Here is a 21,841-nt window from a genome sequence, read left to right on the forward strand (position 1 = left end):
AGACTCACTGACATACAGAGGCGCACTGAGAGAGTAGCTCTCTGATGGAACAATGTGTATGGCCTAATGAAAGCATGTTTGCTAAATAACAGTAGGCTTACAATTCCCGCTAACTGAAGTGTGGGTTCAGTTCAGTAAGGACTGGGGCTGTATTTTCCTTGGGTTTTCATTGGCGTGTTTTTAAACTCACTTTGTCTTGCGGCGCATTATCTGTGTTTCATTTCCCTATACAGCTGGGAAGTCTTCGAGGAGTTGGTTTAAAAGACAGGATATTTCTCAAGAGCCAGCGGTGTTTTCGCTTTGTGTTTGCGAACGACCGCTAATAGCCTATTTCACAGAGTTTAAGAGAGTAATTTTAAAGTTGTGTTAAATGTGATGCGAGGTCTATTTCTCTGTCTCAGATTCGGAACATCATGTTGTGGGAGTTCTACATTTGCTTTCTCAATATGACTCTGTTGCTCCACCTCTCCCTTGGCCAAGGTAAGTCAGGATGAAAGCGATTACAGGGAAATAGTATAGGCTAAAATGGGTAGAACTGAACAGTAGCACTCAGCAGCCACTCAACTGAGTGTTATTCAGTTGGAATAACAGGTTGGTTTGAGTGAGGGTACATTCACATGAAACAAAAAAACAGCAAAACAGCTGTTTTGAAATAACAATCCCCTATAGAAAATACTACAGTTTACTATAGAATTCTGTAGTAATCTATAGTAAACTGTAGTACATTGTAGAAACCTATACACACTAGTATCCCTCGACCGTGTAGTGCTTACTATAGACTTGTCGTATACTGTAGAGTACTATACTACACAATATACTATCCCTCGATAATGTGTAGTACTTCATTTATAATTGTGTTGTATACTGTAGGAAACTATACTCCATCCACACTGTAGTATCCCTCAATTGTGTAGTGCCTACTATAGAATGTTGTCATATACTGGAGAATACTATACTACTCACTAGTATCCCCCTTTGATCGTGTAGTGCTTACTATAATATTTTTTAGTATACTGTAGAATACTATACTACCCACTGTAGTATCCCTTGATCATGTTGTGCTTACTTTAGAATGTTGTAGTATACTGTTTAGAATACTGTACTGCACGCTGTAGTATCCCTCGATCACATAGTGCTTACTTTACAATTTTTTTACTGTAGCTTCTAGCTTTGTCGATGCCGTGTTGATTTGAACGTACTGTCCCTGGGGAGCTCATGCTGGGAATTTCTTCAGAGGTTCCCCTTCGATCAATTTTGTAGATTACTGTAGAATACTATACTCCACACTGTAGTATCCCTTGTATGATTTATTTTATTTTACTATTTCAAAACACCATACAACCACATATTTGGATACAATTCATTTATACATTTGTCAAGAATAATACAAAAAAAAGTTAAATGTATTTCCAATGTGTTGCTAGTTCAAACATTACACATTTACAGCTAACCCTCATGAAAAAATACTATACTATGATACTATGGTCTTAAATACTGTAGTATTACTATATTAATATACTGTAGTGTTTACTGTAGTATTTTTGCGGCCATGACTGTAGTATACTTTAGTATCAATGTAGTGTTTTTGCAGACATTACCATAGTATACAATAGTATTCACTGTAGTGTTTACTATAGTGTTTTGCGGACTTGACTATAGTATACTGCAGTATTTACTGTAGTGTTTGTATGTACATGACTGTAGTATACTGTAGTATTTACTGTAGTATTTTTGCGGACATGACTAGTATATTGTAGTAACACCTGCCGACTAGGTTTTTAAAATCTTTTTAGGGGGTGGATTAGCTTTAATATTGCAGATGGATTGTGGCTTCCATCAATGTAATTGTCTTTATCATTTGTAAATCCTGCATATATGTGTGTGTGTGTGTGTGTGTACAAACCTATGCAAGGGTCTGCCAAGAGTGTGCAAAGCTGTCATCAAGGCAAAGGGTGACTACTTTGAAGAATTTCAAACATAACATATATTTAGATTTGTTTAACATTTTTTCGGTTACTATGTGATTCCATACGTGTTATTTCATAGTTTTGATGTCTTCACTATTATTCTACAATGTAGAAAATAGTTTAAAAAAATAAGAAAAACCCTTGAATGAGTAGGTGTGTCAACTTTTGACTGGTACTGTATAATAAATATATATATGTTTTCCTTTATTATTTTCCCCTAAACCTACCACCCCTACCCTAATTGGAGTAAACTAATGGACAACAACACTTAGGCTTCTACTTCCAGTTTATACATACTATATACATTTTACGGACACAGTATATTTCACAATTGTTATCTTTTTTTTTTTGGTCCCATCCTTCAGCTACCCTCAGCGCCATCTATCTCTGAAGACCATATAGTTTTGATTTATTTTTTACATTTTTCAACTGTGCTGTTTCACAAAAGTCCTGAACCTATATACATTTTACGGACGCAGTATATTTTACGTGAGTTATCTTGTTATTTTTAGTCCCTGTCTGAACACCATCCCGTTTTGATTTCTATTTGCCATATATTTTTCAACTGTGCTGTGATGTTTCACAAAAGTTCAGCACCTTTCTATTCTCATAGTTTCTAAAGATTGTAAATTAAAGAAACATTTTCGCTAAGAGTATCATTATATTATTGATGGATTGACTATGACTTTTGTTGCCCTCCCAATTCATTATATAAATAGGCCCTGTTAATTTGATCTGACATGGCGTTCCAAATTAAATGGAATATTTTTTGCTCATATAATTTAAAAAACAAGTCGCAAATCAGTCAACTGGGATATGAGTAAAGAGTTAATCGGAGGGATTTTTCCTTTCTATGATAGTAAGATCTTATCTATTTTTGCTAATCTTCTATTAAAACATATTTTAGTGAGATCATTTATTTATTTCGGGATATGAATACTGAGTCTGTCCACTTCACCGTCAGACCATTTTATTGGTGAACTACAAGGTAATGTAAAAGTTGTATTTTTTAGTGATCCAATACGTAATATTGTACACTTTGGTTGTAATCCAGAGAGGTTAGAAAAAGTATTTACATCCTCTATGAGGCTGTGGAGGGATCCAAATTGTGGATTTAAAAGAACATGAATCAGCATACAATGACACCTTTGTTTTTATAGACCTGGATTTCTCGCTCCTAGATATTGTTGGATCGGATTTGAATAGCTAACATTTCGAATTTGGTCAGCTAAAATGGCACAATTACCAGACTATGCCAGTTACTGTTTAATGAGGGGAACACCTCAACCAGAACGAGACACACGGGTTTGTGACAGGCAGCATATTGAGTTGGGTCAACAGTCCTGAGCAATGCAACGGACCATACAACACCTTATCAAAAATCTAAACGATTCCTCCTGCGGGGGCAGGGGCAGGGGCTGGGATAAAAACAATATATATAGGACAAAACACGCATCACGACAAGCGAGACAACACAACATAAAGAGAGACCTAAGACGACAACATGGCATTGGTAGCAACGCCACATGACAACAACATGCGAGCAACACAACATGGCAGCAGCACAAAATGGTAGCAGCACAAAACATGGTATAAACATTATTAGGAACAGACAACAGCACAAAGGCAAGATGGTAGTAAACATTATTGGGTACAGACAACAGCACAAAGGCAAGATGGTAGTAAACATTATTAGGAACAGACAACAGCACAAAGGCAAGAAGGTAGTAAACATTATTGGGTACAGACAACAGCACAAAGGCAAGAAGGTAGAGACAACAATACTTCACGCGAAGCAGCCACAACTGTCAGTAAGTGTCCAGGATTGAGTCATTCAATGAAGCGATGGAGATAAAACTGTCAATTTTGAGTGTTTTTTTTTTTTTTTTGCAGCTCGTTCCAGTCACTACCCGCAGCGAACTAGGGATGTGTGTGCTTTGGGGACCTTTAACAGAATGTGACTGGCAGAAATGGGTGTTGTATGTGGAGGATGAGGGCTGCAGTAGGTATCTCAGATAGGGGGGAGTGAGACCTAAGAGGGTTTTATAAAGAAGCATCAACCAGTGGGTCTTGCGACAGGTATACAGAGATGACCAGTTTATAGAGGAGTATAGAGTCTAGTGATGTGTCCAATAAGGAGCATTGGTGGCAAGTCTGATGGCCGAATGGTAAAGAACATCTAGCTGCTGGAATGGATTACTATTGCAACAACACATCATCAGTATTGTAAAACTAACCTGCCTCTATAAAACTAACCCTCACCTGCCGATCTCAAGGTTTTGCTCGCCTGAGGTAGAGTATCTCATGTAGACACCATTTACCAAGAGAGTTTTCATCTATATTTTTCGTAGCTGTCTATATACCACCACATACCAATGCTGGCACTAAGCTATATAAAGTTAAGTAACTTTAAAGTGACCAATGAGCAATTTCTATAGAATTACTTACTCATTACCAAGTGAAAATACCTAAAAACAAAGATGAGCTTCTCCTTTAGTCAACTTTATTGCAAAATTACAAGGATTTGTGTTAGATGAATAATTTGATTCATTAGGTGAAACGAAGATATAGGCCTACTCAATAACATAAAAAATAACTATTCTAGTGGTTGTGTGTAGTAGTCTAGTTAGCTCATTTAGAAGAATAGATTGTCTTTTTCTTCCCTTTTTAACATTACAAGTCACAATGGAAATCAACAACTCTAGGTCTGTTTCTTTGTTGTAAGCATTTACCCATCCTGGAGTCTGAGACCTTGTGGGAATCTGTGGTAGAGAAGAAGAAGAAGAAGAAGAATGTAGCTATGACAAACAGAGGGGTTGGGAAACATTGTGGCACTGTTCAACTGACATGGCCAATGAGGAAGGAGCTTACCCAACCGCTTCGAGGCACAGTCAGCCTAGATATTGAATGGCAAAAAGTAATACTATATGGTGCAATAAAACATTAGCAAATTAGTTTGGCTGTAGCAGCTAATGACATTGACACAGGCATGATACTGGTGGTAGAGCTGATAGCAGAGCTGTATGTATCCACCCCCTTCACAGGATGTCTTTCTCCATGTGGTGCTTGGCCAGGAGCCCATCAACAGCAGCTTTCATGGTGGGCATTGTCTATTGGTGGTCAGCATGGGGAGAAGCTGTCAGAGGCAGAGGTGTGCTTGGCAGATCTGAAAGAGAGGCACAAAGTTATTTAAATGAGTGTTTATTTCACTTGACAATTCAATATAATTCAAACGTCATGCTGATGATCTGTACAACATGAGACAGATAGCAATACAGTATAAATATATTAAAACATATGGAATATAATACAGATACAGATAATGTGCATGTGGTGGTTTCAAATAATAATTTTACTATTACTGGCTAGCGTGCTCTATTCCTGCATTTCATGAAACTGTCTGATAAAACTTGCTAGTTGTTATTGTTCTATTTGCTTTCCTCCTCCTCGCTGGTCTGCAGATGCTTGACTACTTGATTATTTTGTTGTGGCTGTAACATTTCATGGACATTGCATTAGAACAGTGGTTCCCAAACTTGTTATAGTCCCGTGCCCCTTCCAACATTCAACCTCCAGCTGTGTACCCCCTCTTGCACCAGGGTCAGCACACTCTCAAATGTTGTTTTTTTCCATCATTGTAAGCCTGCCCCACACACTAAACGATACATTTACATAACTCTGCAATGTTGGGTTGTATTGGAGAGAGTCTCAGTCTTAAATCATTTCCCACACACAGTCTGTGTCTGTATTTAGTTTTCATGCTTGTGAGGGCCGAGAATCGGCTCTCACATAGGTACGTGGTTACAAAGGGCATCAGTGTCTTTGCAACCACGTAAACCTCCAAGCCAGGATACTCTTGAGCGCAGCCCAATCCAGAAATCTGGCAGTGGCTTCTGATTAAATAACATTTTCACAGAAATGCTTGTAGCGATTTCGATGAGGCTCTTGTTCAGATATCAGTAAGTGGACTGGAGGCAGGGCATGAAAGGGATAATGAATCCAGTTGTTTGTGTCATGCATTTTGGGAAAGTACCTGCTTAATTGCGCACCCATCTCTCTCAGGTGCTTTGCTATATCACATTTAAATGTTTATTTATTTTTAGCCCCTTTTCTCCCCAATTTCGTGGTATCCAATTGTTAGTATTTACTATCTTGTCTCATCGCTACAACTCCCTTACGGGCTCGGGATAGACGAAGGTCGAAAGCCATGCGTCCTACTGAAACACAACCCAACCAAGCTGCACTGCTTCTTAACACAGCGCGCCTCCTCCGGAAGCCAGCCGCACCAATGTGTCGGAGGAAACACCGTACACCTGGCTACCTTGGTTAGTGCGCACTGCGCCCGGCCCGCCACAGGAGTCGCTGGTGCGCGTCGAGACAAGGATGTCCCTACCCTACCGACCAAGCCCTCCCTAACCCGGACGACGCTAGGCCAATTGTGCATCGCCCCACGGACCTCCCGGTCACGGCCGACTGCGACAGAGCCTGGGCCCGAACCCAGAGTTTCTGGTGGCACAGCTAGTTCAGTGCAGTAGACCACTGTGCCACCCGGGAGGCCTTGTGTGTGACTTTTAAACTACTTTTGTTCACAAAATATGCTAGCATAGGTATACATATTTGTATTTTGTATTCATCATAGATCCCCATTAGCTGCTGCCAAAGCAGCAGCTACTCTTAATGGGGTTCAGCCAAATTAAGGCAGTTTATAAAATGTTAAAAACATTACAATACATTCACAGATTTCAAAACACACTGTGTGACCCCAGGCCCCTACTCTACCACATATCTACAGTACTAAATCTGTGTGTATGTACATTACGTGTGTGTGTGTGTGTGTGTGTGTGTGTGTGTGTGTGCATGCATTTGTCTGTACAATGTTTGTGTTGCTTCACAGTCCCGCTGTTCCCATAGGTGTTTTATTTATCTGTTTTTATATCTAATTTTACTGCTTGGGTCAGTTACTTGATGTGGAATAGAGTTCTATGTAATCATGGCTCTGTGGAGTACTGTGTGCCTCCCATAGTCTGTTCTGGATTTGGGGACTGTGAAGAGACCTCTTGTGGCATGTCTTGTGAGGAATGTATGGGTGTCCGAGCTGTGTGCCAGTATGCATGGGTGTCCGAACTGTGTGCCAGTAGTTTAGACAGACAGCTCGGTGCATTCAACATGTCAATACCTCTCATTAATAAAAGTAGTGATGAAGTCAATCTCTCCTCCACTTTCAGCCAGGAGAGATTGACATGCATATTATTAATATTAGCTCTCTGTGTACATCCAAGGGCCAGCCGTGCTGCCCTGTTATGAGCCAATTGCAATTTTCCTAAGTTCTTTTTTGTGGCACCTGACCACACGACTAAACAGTAGGCCAGGTGCAACAAAACTCGGGCCTGTAGGACCTGCCTTGTTGTTAGTGTTGTAAAGAAGGCAGAGCATCGCTTTATTATAGTTATTATACATACTTCTCCCCATCTTAGCTACTACTGCATCAATATGTTTTGACCATGACAGTTTACAATCTAGGGTTACTCCAAGCAGTTTAGTCACCTCAACTCTATCAATTTCCACATGATTTATTACAAGATTTAGTTGAGGTTTAGGGTTTAGTGAGTGTTTTGTTCCAAATACAATGATTTTATTTTTAGAAAGGTTTAGGGCTAACTTATTCCTTGCCACCCACTCTGACACCAACTGCAGCTCTTTGAGTGTTGCAGTCATTTCAGTCGCTGTAGTAGCTGATGTGTATAGAGTTGAATCATCCACATACTTAGACACTCTGGCTTTACTCAAAGTCAGTGCCATGTCGTTCGTAAAAATTCAAAAAAGCAAGGGGCCTAAACAGCTATTCTTAATTCTAACTGTATTATATTTGAGAGGCTTCCATTAAAGAACACCCTCTGTGTTCTGTTAGACAAGTTATAGCAGGGGGCGTAAAGCCATAGCACATATGTTTTTCCAGCAGCAGACTGTGATCGATAATGTCAAAAGTTGTACTGAAGTCTAACAAGACACAATCATTTTATCATCACTTTCTCTCAGCCCAATCATCAGTCATTTGTGTAAGTGCTGTGCTTGTTGAGTGTCCTTCCCTATAAGCATGCTGAAATTCTGTCAATTTGTTTACTGTGAAATAGCTTTGTATGTTGTCAAACACCATTTTTTCCAGAAGTTTACTAAGGGTTGGTAACAGGCTGATTGGTCAGCTACTTGAGCCAGTAAAGGGGGCTTTACTATTCTTGTGTAGCGTAATGACTTTATCTTCCCTCCAGGCCTGAGGGAACACACTCTCTAGTAGGCTTCAATTGAAGATGTGGCAAATAGGAGTGGCAATATTGTCTGCTATTATCCTCAGTAGTTTTCCATCCAGATTGTCAGACCCCGGTGGCTTGTCATTGTTGATAGACAGCAATATTTTTTTCACCTCTTCCACACTGACTTTACGGAATTCAAAGTACAATTCTTGTCTTTGATAATTTGGTCCGATATACTTGGATGTGTAGTATCAGCATTTGTTGCTGTCATGTCATCCTTAAGTTTGCTTATCTTTGAAAAACTCTTTAAAGTAGTTACAGTATCTGTGGGCTATGTGATGAATGAGCCATCTGATTCAATGAATGAAGGAGCCAAGTTGGCCTTTTACCCAAAATGTAATTTAAGGTGCCCCTGTAATAGAGGTCGACCGATTATCATTTTTCAACACCGATACAGATTAATCGGCCAATTCTTAAAAATTTAAAAAAAAAAAAAACTTGTATTTATTTGTAATAATAACAATTACAACAATACTGAATGAACACTTATTTTAACTTAATATAATACATCAATAAAATCAATTTATCCTCAAATAAATAATGAAACATGTTCAATTTGGTTTAAATAATGCAAAAACAAAGTGTTGGAGAAGAAAGTAAAAGTGCAATATGTGCCATGTAAGAAAGCTAACATTTAAGTTCTTTGCTCAGAACATGAGAACATATGAAAGCTGGTGGTTCCTTTTAACATGAGTCTTCAATATTCCCAGGTAAGAAGTTTTAGGTTGTAGTTATTATAGGAATTATAGGACAATTTCTCTCTATACGATTTGTATTTCATATACCTTTGACTATTGGATGTTCTTATAGGCACTTTAGTATTGCCAGTGTAACAGTATAGCTTCCATCCCTCTCCTCGCCCCTACCTGGGCTCGAACCAGGAACACATCGACAACAGCCACCCTCGAAGCAGCGTTACCCATCACTCCACAAAAGCCGCGGCCCTTGCAGAGCAAGGGGAATAATCACTCCAAGTCTCAGAGTGAGTGACATTTGAAACACTAACGTGCACCCCACTAACTAGCTAGCCATTTCACCTTGGTTACACCAGCCTAATCTCGGGAGTTGACAGGCTTGAAGTCATAAACGGCGCAATGAAGCATTGCGAAGAGCTGCTGGCAAACGCATGAAAGTGCTGTTTGAATGAATGCTTACAAGCCTGCTGGTGCCTACCATCGCTCAGTCAGACTGCTCTATCAAATCAAAGACTTAGTTATAACATAACAACACACAGAAATACGAGCCATAGGTCATTAATATGGTTGAATCCGGAAACTATCATCTCGAAAACAAGACGTTTTATTCTTTCAGTGAAATACGGAACCGTTCCGTATTTTATCTAACGGGTGGCATCCATATGTCTAACTATTCCTGTTACATTGCACAATCTTAAATGTTATGTCATAATTACGTAAAATTCTGGCAAATTAGTTCGCAACGAGCCAGGCTACCCAAACGGTTGCTTATGCCCTGACTCTGCATGCAATGAACGCAAGAGAAGTGACACAATTTCACCTGGTTAATATTGCCTGCTAATCTGGAATTATTTTAGCTAAATATACAGGTTTAAAAATATATACTTGTGTATTGATTTTAAGAAAGGCTTTGATGTTTATGGTTAGGTACACGTTGGAGCAATGACAGTTCTTTTTCGCGAATGCGCACCACATCGATTATATGCAACGCATCTAAGTGAGTTTCAGAGATTATCATGACACAAGGCGAGACCCAGATGCAGACACAGGAGTCAGATGGTTGGAGTTTAAGATGTTTAATAATCCAAAAGGAGTAGGCAAGAGAATGGTCGTGGACAGGCAAGAGAATGGTCGTGGACAGGCAAGAGAATGGTCGTGGACAGGCAAGAGAATGGTCGTGGACAGGCAAGAGAATGGTCGTGGACAGGCAAGAGAATGGTCGTGGACAGGCAAGAGAATGGTCGTGGACAGGCAAGAGAATGGTCGTGGACAGGCAAGAGAATGGTCGTGGACAGGCAAGAGAATGGTCGTGGACAGGCAAGAGAATGGTCGTGGACAGGCAAGAGAATGGTCGTGGACAGGCAAGAGAATGGTCGTGGACAGGCAAAATGTCAACACCAGTTCAGAGTCCTTGAGTGGCAGACAGGCTTGAGGTCAAAGCAGGCAGAATGGTCAGGCAGGCGGGTACAGAGACCAGAACATGCAAGGTTCAAAACCGGAAGGACGAGGGAAAGGAGAATAATAATGGCAGGATTACGGGGAAAAACGCTGGTTGACTTGGAACATACAAAACGAACTGGCACAGAGAGACAGGAAACACAGGGATAAATACACTGGGGAAAACAAGTGACACCTGGAGGGAGTGGAGACAATAACAAGGATATGTGGAACAGATCAGGGTGTGCTAGAGATAGTCAGAATATGAATGTTATCTGTTACAAGCAAGTTATAGACTTCATGGACCTTGTTTCTTAGTCTACATATGTTAATATGGGCTATTTTTAGCACTTTTCTGGGTTGCTTGATTGTTTTTAATGCTTTACTGGGAAGCTTATCAAAGGTAGACTTACACTGGAGATGGTAGTTATCAGCGATTGGGTGCAGAGATGTAGCGGAGTCAGGCGCAGGACACAGGTTTGAGCAACACAACGGAGTTTACTCACAAAAGACAAACAAAATTCCAAATAGAAAAATACATACACATTAACACCTACAACAACCACTAAGACACCACCAATCATGGACAGAACATAAATGTATGCCAGAGGGTTAGATAAGGAACATGATATGGGAATTGAAACCATGTGTGTGTAATACAGACAAAACAAAACGAAACTGAAACATGGATCGGTGGTGACTAGAAAGCCGGTGACGTCGACCACCGAACACCACCCGAATAAGGATAGGGGCCGACATTCATTGGGACCTCTTCATCTGCAGACAGGGTTTTACGGCTCTCTCTGAGGACAGAAAACATCACAGAAGAAACAGGCTGCATTATACTCAAATTAGAAAGCACTGAATATTATGTTGCTACACCTCTCTGTCCTCAGTTTTTCTTGCTAGGGACTGGACCTGAATAATATTTTCTTAATGTGCTCCCACAAAGGACCTGCACTATCCAGAGTAGCCCACTCCCCCTGACAGCTGGAACTGCTAGCTAACCCTTTCACCCTCTTCCATAGCTGTTAGCTAGATACCTAGCTACAATTGCATTTAGAGTTACAACAAATACCTCAAGATAGCTACAGTGCATTCGGAGAGTATTCAGACCCCTTGACTTTTTCCACATTTTGTTATGTTACAGCCTTATTCTAAAATTGATTAAATTGTTGGTTTTTCTCATTAATCTACACACAATACCCCATAATGACAATGCAAAAACAGGGTTAGAAATGTTTGCACATAAAAAACGTATAAATCACATTTACATAAGTATTCAGATCCTTTACTCTGTACTTTGTTGAAGCACCTTTGGCAGTGATTACAGCCATGGGTCTTCTTGGGTATGATGCTACAAGCTTGGCACACCTGTATTTAGGGAGTTTCTCGCATTCTTCTCTGCAGATCCTCTCAAGCTCTATCAGGTTGGATCGGGAGTGTAGCTGAACAGCTATTTTCAGGTCTCTCCAGAGACGTTAGATCGGGTTAAGGTCTATGCTCTGTCTGGGCCACTCAAGGACAGAAAGTCACTCCTGCATTCTCTTGTGTGTGTGCTTATGGTCGTTGTCCTGTTGGAAGGTAAACCATCACCCCGGTCTGAGGTCCTGAGCGCTCTGGCGTAGGTTTTCATCAAGGATCTCTCTGCATTCATCATTCCCTCAATCCTGATTTATCTCCCAGTTCCTGCTGCTGAAAAACATCCCCACAGCATGATGCTGCCACTCCGTGCTTCACCGTAGGGATGGTGCCAGGTTTCCACCAGACGTGACACTTGGCATTCATGCCAAAGAGTTCAATCTTGGTTTCATCAGATCAGAGAAAGTGGACCCCTGCCTTTTGGCTACCATATGAGGTATCAGGCTGGCTGAAAAAGGAGTTGTTTAATGTTGAATCGGTGAAGGTAACCCGAAGTGGACTTGTGATGATTTTTTGTGTTTCTTCCACCCAGAAGGAATGGCTGCTCTGCACCATAAGACTGGGGAAAATACCTGTTACTTGCTTTGCTCTCAGGAACAGGGTGCCATTGAAAGGATATATTTCTTTATTATTACATTTACATTTAAGTCATTTAGCAGACGCTCTTATCCAGAGCGACTTACAAATTGGTGCATACACCTTATGACAACCAGTGGAACAGCCACTTGCATCTAAATCTTGTTGGGGGAGAAGGGGGGTGAGAAGGATTACTTACCCTTACTTACCCTATCCTAGGTATTCCTTGAAGAGGTGGGGTTTCAGGTGTCTCCGGAAGGTGGTGATTGACTCCGCTGTCCTGGCGTCGTGAGGGAGTTTGTTCCACCATTGGGGGCCAGAGCAGCGAACAGTTTTGACTGGGCTGAGCGGGAACTGTACTTCCTCAGTGGTAGGGAGGCGAGCAGGCCAGAGGTGGATGAACGCAGTGCCCTTGTTTGGGTGTAGGGCCTGATCAGAGCCTGGAGGTACTGAGGTGCCGTTCCCCTCACAGCTCCGTAGGCGAGCACCATGGTCTTGTAGCGGATGCGAGCTTCAACTGGAAGCCAGTGGAGAGAGCGGAGGAGCGGGGTGACGTGAGAGAACTTGGGAAGGTTGAACACCAGACGGGCTGCGGCGTTCTGGATGAGTTGTAGGGGTTTAATGGCACAGGCAGGGAGCCCAGCCAACAGCGAGTTGCAGTAATCAAGACGGGAGATGACAAGTGCCTGGATTAGGACCTGCGCCGCTTCCTGTGTGAGGCAGGGTCGTACTCTGCGGATGTTGTAGAGCATGAACCTACAGGAACGGGACACCGCCTTGATGTTAGTTGAGAACGTCAGGGTGTTGTCCAGGATCACGCCAAGGTTCTTAGCGCTCTGGGAGGAGGACACAATGGAGTTGTCAACCGTGATGGCGAGATCATGGAACGGGCAGTCCTTCCCCGGGAGGAAGAGGAGCTCCGTCTTGCTGAGGTTCAGCTTGAGGTGGTGATCCGTCATCCACACTGATATGTCTGCCAGACATGCAGAGATGCGATTCGCCACCTGGTCATCAGAAGGGGGAAAGGAGAAGATTAATTGTGTGTCGTCTGCATAGCAATGATAGGAGAGACCATGTGAGGTTATGACAGAGCCAAGTGACTTGGTGTATAGCGAGAATAAGAGAGGGCCTAGAACAGAGCCCTGGGGACACCAGTGGTGAGAGCGCGTGGTGAGGAGACAGATTCTCGCCACGCCACCTGGTAGGAGCGACCTGTCAGGTAGGACGCAATCCAAGCGTGAGCCGCGCCGGAGATGCCCAACTCGGAGAGGGTGGAGAGGAGGATCTGATGGTTCACAGTATCGAAGGCAGCCGATAGGTCTAGAAGGATGAGAGCAGAGGAGAGAGAGTTAGCTTTAGCAGTGCGGAGCGCCTCCGTGATACAGAGAAGAGCAGTCTCAGTTGAATGACTAGTCTTGAAACCTGACTGATTTGGATCAAGAAGGTCATTCTGAGAGAGATAGCGGTAGAGCTGGCCAAGGACGGCACGCTCAAGAGTTTTGGAGAGAAAAGAGAGAAGGGATACTGGTCTGTAGTTGTTGACATCGGAGGGATCGAGTGTAGGTTTTTTCAGAAGGGGTGCAACTCTCGCTCTCTTGAAGACGGGAGGGACGTAGCCAGCGGTCAGGGATGAGTTGATGAGCGAGGTGAGGTAAGGGAGAAGGTCTCCGGAAATGGTCTGGAGAAGAGAGGAGGGGATAGGGTCAAGCGGGCAGGTTGTTGGGCGGCCGGCCGTCACAAGACGCGAGATTTCATCTGAGAGAGAGGGGAGAAAGAGGTCAGAGCATAGGGTAGGGCAGTGTGAGCAGAACCAGCGGTGTCGTTTGACTTAGCAAACGAGGATCGGATGTCATCGACCTTCTTTTCAAAATGGTTGACGAAGTCATCTGCAGAGAGGGAGGAGGGAGGGGGGAGGATTCAGGAGGGAGGAGAAGGTGGCAAAGAGCTTCCTAGGGTTAGAGGCAGATGCTTGGAATTTAGAATGGTAGAAAGTGGCTTTAGCAGCAGAGACAGAGGAGGAAAATGTAGAGCGGAGGGAGTGAAAGGATGCCAGGTCCGCAGGGAGGCGAGTTTTCCTCCATTTCCGCTCGGCTGCCCGGAGCCCTGTTCTGTGAGCTCGCAATGAGTCGTCGAGCCACGGAGCGGGAGGGGAGGACCGAGCCGGCCTGGAGGATAGGGGACATAGGGAGTCAAAGGATGCAGTAAGGGAGGAGAGGAGGGTTGAGGAGGCAGAATCAGGAGATAGGTTGGAGAAAGTTTGAGCAGAGGGAAGAGAAGATAGGATGGAAGAGGAGAGAGTAGCGGGGGAGAGAGAGCGAAGGTTGGGACGGCGCGATACCATCCGAGTAGGGGCAGTGTGGGAAGTGTTGGATGAGAGCGAGAGGGAAAAGGATACAAGGTAGTGGTCGGAGACTTGGAGGGGAGTTGCAATGAGGTTAGTGGAAGAACAGCATCTAGTAAAGATGAGGTCAAGCGTATTGCCTGCCTTGTGAGTAGGGGGAGGGTGAGAGGGTGAGGTCAAAAGAGGAGAGGAGTGGAAAGAAGGAGGCAGAGAGGAATGAGTCAAAGGTAGACGTGGGGAGGTTAAAGTCGCCCAGAACTGTGAGAGGTGAGCCGTCCTCAGGAAAGGAGCTTATCAAGGCATCAAGCTCATTGATGAACTCTCCGAGGGAACCTGGAGGGCGATAAATGATAAGGATGTTAAGCTTGAAAGGGCTGGTAACTGTGACAGCATGGAATTCAAAGGAGGCAATAGACAGATGGGTAAGGGGAGAAAGAGAGAAAGACCACTTGGGAGAGATGAGGATCCCGGTGCCACCACCCCGCTGACCAGAAGCTCTCGGGGTGTGCGAGAACACGTGGGCGGACGAGGAGAGAGCAGTAGGAGTAGCAGTGTTATCTATTATATTTGTGTATTGTCTAAAAACCTAAATACAATAATACAAAAAAAGAAAGGAGTGATTACTGGGCTGGTGATGAGGGTGGTGGTGGATCAACTGAAGATGGAGATAAAAATGGAAATGGGGTGTCGAAGTAGATTGATGTCAAGTGCAAACAGAGTGAGCCAAGCGCCAGACTGAGTTCTAGAGGTGAAATGGAAGTGAATGAGGGCAAGTTAAGTGAGGTTTAAGTTGTGGTGAAGATCTTGGAACCTGAGCCTAGCATCAATGGACATGATAAAGAAGAATTTGGTCCAGTAGGAGTGAAATTTTTTGGAGGAAGTGGATCTTTGTCTTTCTGGGGATCCATTTGCGGTTTCAAGGTGGGTGGGAAAGGAGTTGGGTGCAAGTGAATCAGTGAAGGTAACATATACTGGACTTGAGGACGCGGGCGCTCCATTTCACGCAACTTGAGTCAAGATCTATTTCTTGCTTTGCTCTTAGGAACAGGGCACCATTAAAATGAGTCATTTCTGGTGTATCATTAAGCGTGGAGGTGGAGCAATTGAAGTTCAAGATTCCTGGTGTTTGTGAGATCTTCTTCACCCAACAAAGTAATGTTAGGATATATCAGTTATCATTTTAGAGCTTTTGTGACGAATCCACTGCACTGTTTCCGGTGCAACGTTTATGGTCATGTCGCAGCAGTTTGTAGGAGGGAGATTCCAAGATGGGAAGTGTGGTAAGTGTGCAGGATGGTATGAGATAGAGGATTGTGTAGTTTCAGTGGATATAATTACGTGTCAACTGTAAGGGTGCCCATAATGCTGTGGATTGGAAGTGTCAGGTGTGAGAGTGGTAGGCTGAGGAGGCTAGAGTCAGAGTAGTGCAGGAGGTGTCGTATGCTGAGGCATTGAAGAAAGTAGAGGAGGATGGGTCAAATGTGAGGGATCCTGAGAGGATCCCTGTGAGTAGTAGATCTGTGCCAGCACTGAGGGATAAGCCAACAAGTGATATATGCTTCTTAGCGTTTTTAGTAATGGTTATCTACTGTACCGCAGAAATGGAATGTCAATCTCAGAAAATAGATGTTGTGGTGTCAGCTGCAGGCAAGTATTTGGGTATACTAGATTTGACTTCAGAAGAGTTAGTTTGTGTTGTGTGGTGGTGGCCTGTCCTCCCAGGTTGTTGGAATGGTGCAACCCTTTGATAGTGTCAAAGTAGTTTTGTTAGCTTTATATTGTTTGTTTGCTTGCCATGTTATGCTATGTAGCCATTGATACATTGGCCTGCTATAGCTTCGGCCGATCATGCCGCATGCTATTGCACCCCCTTTCTGGCCATTTATTGTTTACTCCTGCTATATTTATGCATAGCTTTACCTTTACCCATTTAAATGCATTGATTATTGTCATTAACAGACCATTTAATTATGTATGTTCATTGCCATTTATTATTTGCACCTCTGTCTCCTTTTTAGATAATCCATACTCCATACCAATTCTCAATAAGTCTGTCAACAACTTTCAATCATTCCCTGCCATGGAACTTCTCCATTATCTGAATCTGTAAAGGCTCTTAAACTTAACTGCATCTCTGCCACTGCCTGCACTTTAACTGGCGTCCCACAGTAGATTCACATCACCACAATCTTGTATCTGAACAATATTGTGTGACAGGCTAGGAACCAAATTTTAGGGGAGAACATTCAGGAAATGTTTACAATGGAAAGGGGGATACCTAGTCAGTTGTACAACGGAATGCCTTCAACTGAAATGTGTCTTCCGCATTTAACCCAAACCCCTCTGAGTCAGAGGTGCAGGGGGCTGCCTTAATCAACATCCACATCTTCACTACCCAGTGAACATTTGGTTAACTGCTTTGCTCGGTGGCATAACAACAGATTTTTAACTTGTCAGCACAGGGATTCAATCCATCAACCTTTCAGTTACTGGCCCAACGCTCTAAACACTAGGCTACCTGCCGGACATGTAGAGTGTCTGCAAGCGAAGGAATCTGAGATGTGGAAATGAAGGTCATGGTAAATGTTAATGAAGACTGTGAAGTGTTGCAACTGTGGTGGAAGGCATGAAGCTACATCTTTGGAGTGCCCGACAATTGTGAAAGATAATGAGGTTGCCAAAGTCAGGGCTGTCCAGAACATTTCATATGCAGAGGGTGACAAAAGGGTGGAGGGAACGAAAGGTATTTCTGAGGACTCCATGGCATTGGAAAGGCCTTCAATACAACCTGCAGAGTTGGCTTCCCTCCAGCAGGATCCAGGGATGTTAAGTGTAAAGAAGGTGGACTTTGTGATTTTTATGGCAATGGGGATCAATGTCACAGATAAAGTGGAGGGAAATTCCAGGAAGATGGACATTATTGTGGATTCGGCAGAGCGGTTACTGGGACTAAAATGTGTGTGTGTGTGTAGGATGTACGGCGTCGTTGCTGTTTTATTTCTGAGCAACCATTTTGTGACTGCTGTCTTGCATGACTGCTGTCATGCTGTCTTGAAGAAATGTTTGAGGTGTGGTCGATTGTTCATAATGGTATGTGTTGTTTGACAATCAGTGAGTTTATTCATGTCACAATATTCGAGATGTTCATTAATGTAAAGCCACTTCAATAATGTCTTTGTGGTTTCATTTAATTGGTTTGTTTGGGGAGGATTTGCTGGTTTGAGGTCCAGGCATTTTATTGGCAGCGCCCTCCAGTACCCGCCTCTACTGTTTCCCTTTAATGGGCCTTGAACCTGTCTTACGTTTAGATGTTACAATTGTAATCAAATGTTTATATTTTTGCTAAGGTGTTGTCTGGTCCATTCCATTGCTCAGAACTGTTGACCCAAATTAATAGGCGACACACCTGTGTCACACACCTGTGTCGGCAGGTGTTACTACAGGCATGTCCGCAAAAACACTTCAGCAAATACTACAGTCATGTCCGCAAAAACACTTTAGCAAATACTACAGTCATGTCCGCAAAAACACTTCAGCAAATACTACAGTCATGTCCGCAAAAACACTTCAGCAAATACTACAGTCATGTCTGCAAAAACACTTCAGCAAATACTACAGTCATGTCTGCAAAAACACTTCAGCAAATACTACAGTCATGTCCGCAAAAACACTTCAGCAAATACTACAGTCATGTCCGCAAAAACACTTCAGCAAATACTACAGTCATGTCCGCAAAAACACTTCAGCAAATACTACAGTCATGTCCGCAAAAACACTTCAGCAAATACTACAGTCATGTCCGCAAAAACACTTCAGCAAATACTACAGTCATGTCTGCAAAAACACTTCAGCAAATACTACAGTCATGTTCAACCATTTTGAATAGAGAAAAATAATCATTCTCCTGTTTTGTGTTACTGTGTGTATCGCAATGAGCATGGAAAAAAGGAAGAAAACCAGAGAATTATCTGAGGAGGTCCGACACAAGGTTGTAGCCAAGCGTGAACAATCTCAAGGCTACAGAGACCTTGCTGTTCCTGTTTCCACCGTATGTAATGTTGGCCCATGCCACTGTAGCCAACCTCCCTGGATGTGGCGGCAAGAGAACTTGATGGAAGATTGCAGCGAAGGATTGTTTGGATGGTGGAGAAAGCACCTCCGTCAACTGACACCCAGATTCAAGCTGACCTTCAGACACAATGTACAACAGTTTCAACTCACACCATCCGTCACATTTACATTACATTTAAGTCATTTAGCAGACGCTCTTGTCCAGAGCGACTTACAAATTGGTGCATACACCTTATGACATCCAGTGGAACAGCCACTTTACAATAGTGCATCTAAATCTTTTTAGGGGGGGGTGAGAAGGATTACTTACCCTATCCTAGGTATTCCTTGAAGAGGTGGGGTTTCAGGTGTCTCCGGAAGGTGGTGATTGACTCCGCTGTCCTGGCGTCGTGAGGGAGTTTGTTCCACCATTGGGGGGCCAGAGCAGCGAACAGTTTTGACTGGGCTGAGCGGGAACTGTACTTCCTCAGTGGTAGGGAGGCGAGCAGGCCAGAGGTGGATGAACGCAGTGCCCTTGTTTGGGTGTAGGGCCTGATCAGAGCCTGGAGGTACTGAGGTGCCGTTCCCTCACAGCTCCGTAGGCAAGCACCATGGTCTTGTAGCGGATGCGAGCTTCAACTGGAAGCCAGTGGAGAGAGCGGAGGAGCGGGGTGACGTGAGAGAACTTGGGAAGGTTGAACACCAGACGGGCTGCGGCGTTCTGGATGAGTTGTAGGGGTTTAATGGCACAGGCAGGGAGCCCAGCCAACAGCGAGTTGCAGTAATCAAGACGGGAGATGACAAGTGCCTGGATTAGGACCTGCGCCGCTTCCTGTGTGAGGCAGGGTCGTACTCTGCGAATGTTGTAGAGCATGAACCTACAGGAACGGGACACCGCCTTGATGTTAGTTGAGAACGACAGGGTGTTGTCCAGGATCACGCCAAGGTTCTTAGCGCTCACCAACTCAATGAAAGGGGGTTATATGGTAGGAGACCCAGGAGGTCCCCACTGCTGAGATAAATACATAATAAAGCCCAACTGCAATTTGCCAAAACACCTGAACATGCCAAAATCCTTCTGGGAGAATTTCCTGTGGACTGAGACCAAATTAGAGCTTTATGGTAAAGCACACCATCTCTATGTTTACAAAAAACAACATTAATCCTTCAAAGAAAATAACACCTTCCCTATAGTCAAACATGGAGGAGGTTCAGTGATGTTTGGGATTGCTTTGCTGGCATCATGAAATCAGGAGAATACCAAGGCATTTTGGAGGCATTGTGGAGCGCAATGTCGGACCCAGTGTTAGAAAGCTGGGTCTCTGTCAAATGTCATGGGTCTTCCAGCATGAAAATGAGCCCAAACACACCCAGCAAAGGTTCAAGACAAAATGCTGGACTGTTCTGAAGTGGCCAGCAATGAGTTCAGATCTAAATCCCATTGAAAACTTGTGGAGAAGGCACTCTTCAAATCTGGGAGAACTGCAGCAGTTTTCACAAGAGGAGTGGGCCAAACTACCAGTACAGAGGTGCAGGAAACTCATCAATGGCTATAGGAAGCACTTGACCGCAGTTATTTTGACCAAAGGCTGTGCTACCAAATATTAAGTCTAGGGTGTCAATTTTGTCAATGCCCTTTCTGTTTATTTTCTGATTTAAATGGATATATTAAGTTCTGAATCAAAAACAAAGGTTCTGTTGTCAAGCCCTGACCTTAGAGCTTTTCATGTCTCTATTTTGGTTTGGTCAGGGTGGGATTTGGGTGGGCATTCTGTTCCTTTTTCTATGTTTTTGTATTTCTTTGTTTTGGCCGGGTATGGTTCTCAATCAGGGATAGCTGTCTATCGTTGTCTCTGATTGGGAACCATACTTAGGTAGCTTTTTCCCATAGTGTTTTTGTGGGTAGTTAATTTCTGTTTAGTGTTTGCACCTTACAGGACTGTTTTGGTTATTCTCTTTGATATTTTTGTTATAGTGTTCAGTTTTAATAAAGAAAGCATGAACACTTACCACTCTGCGCTTTGGTCCGAAGATTCCTTATCTTCCGATGACGAATACCGTTACATCTGTAATATTAATAGTGAAATGAACAGTTGTGGAGACCAAATACTTAGTTCAATTTGAACTTTTTTAGGGAATATTGTGAGTTACGTGAAAAAAGTAAAACACTACAGTGAATAATTTAGTAAACTGCAATCATGTCTGCAAAAATATTAGTGAATACTATAATATACTCCAGTCATGTCCGCAAAAACACTTATGTAAATACCACAGTATACTACAGTAAAGTCCACAAAAAACACTACAGTGAACACTAATATTCTACAGTTACAGTATGTCCGCAAAAACACTTCAGTAAATACTACAGTATACTACAGTTATGTTCGCAAAAACTCTACAGTCAATACAATAGTGTACTATAGTCATGTCCACAAAACCCTACAGTACAGGCCGCAAAAACTCTACAGTGAAAGTATAGTATAAAAATATAGTAATACTACAGTATTTAGGCCTATAGTATTTTTTTCATGTAGGATCATTCTAATGGTTTCCCCTAAACCAACTGTTGCTTGCTATGATCTGTATTGTGCTTTGTAAAAGCCTTCACATCCAAAATAAGGTATGGCTATATAGTGTTCCCTATGTTAACTTATTAAGCAGTAATGGAAAAAGTACCCAATTGTCATACTTGCGTAAAACTAAAGATACCTTAATAGAAAATGACTCAAGTAAAAGTGACCCGGTAAAATACTAGGTTTACTTGAAAAAGTCTGAAAGTATTTGGTTTTAAATACACTTAAGTATTTAAAGTAAAAGTAAATGTTATAAATCATTTCAAATTCCTTATATTACGCAAACCAGATTTGATTTCCTATTTTATTTATGGATAGCCAGTGGCATACTCCGACATACTTTACAAACGATGCATGTGTTTACTGATCAGATCAAAGGCAGAAATGATGACCTCGGTGTACGTTCTCTTGATAAGTGTGTGAATTGGAAAGTGAATGAATCCTGTCTTGCTAAGAATTTGAAATGTAACGA

General features: G+C 42.7%; 1 protein-coding gene across 2 annotated transcripts in view; it reads left to right on the forward strand.

The window, feature by feature from the left end:
* Window positions 1-21,841, forward strand: part of LOC118366861 (interleukin-1 receptor type 1-like) — a 30,680-nt gene that overhangs the window by 3,334 nt on the left and 5,505 nt on the right. The window contains exon 2 of one of the 2 annotated variants that reach the window (XM_035749641.2): window positions 402-480. In XM_035749641.2, coding sequence (XP_035605534.1) covers window positions 414-480 — 67 coding nt within the window. In that variant the 5' untranslated portion in view covers window positions 402-413. Of the gene's footprint in view, window positions 1-60; window positions 481-21,841 lie in introns of those variants that run through there. The other variant, XM_052493501.1, reaches the window with a different exon arrangement.

This window comes from Oncorhynchus keta, chromosome 34, assembly GCF_023373465.1.
Source record: "Oncorhynchus keta strain PuntledgeMale-10-30-2019 chromosome 34, Oket_V2, whole genome shotgun sequence".
In the NCBI taxonomy this organism is placed as follows: Eukaryota; Metazoa; Chordata; class Actinopteri; order Salmoniformes; family Salmonidae; genus Oncorhynchus; species Oncorhynchus keta.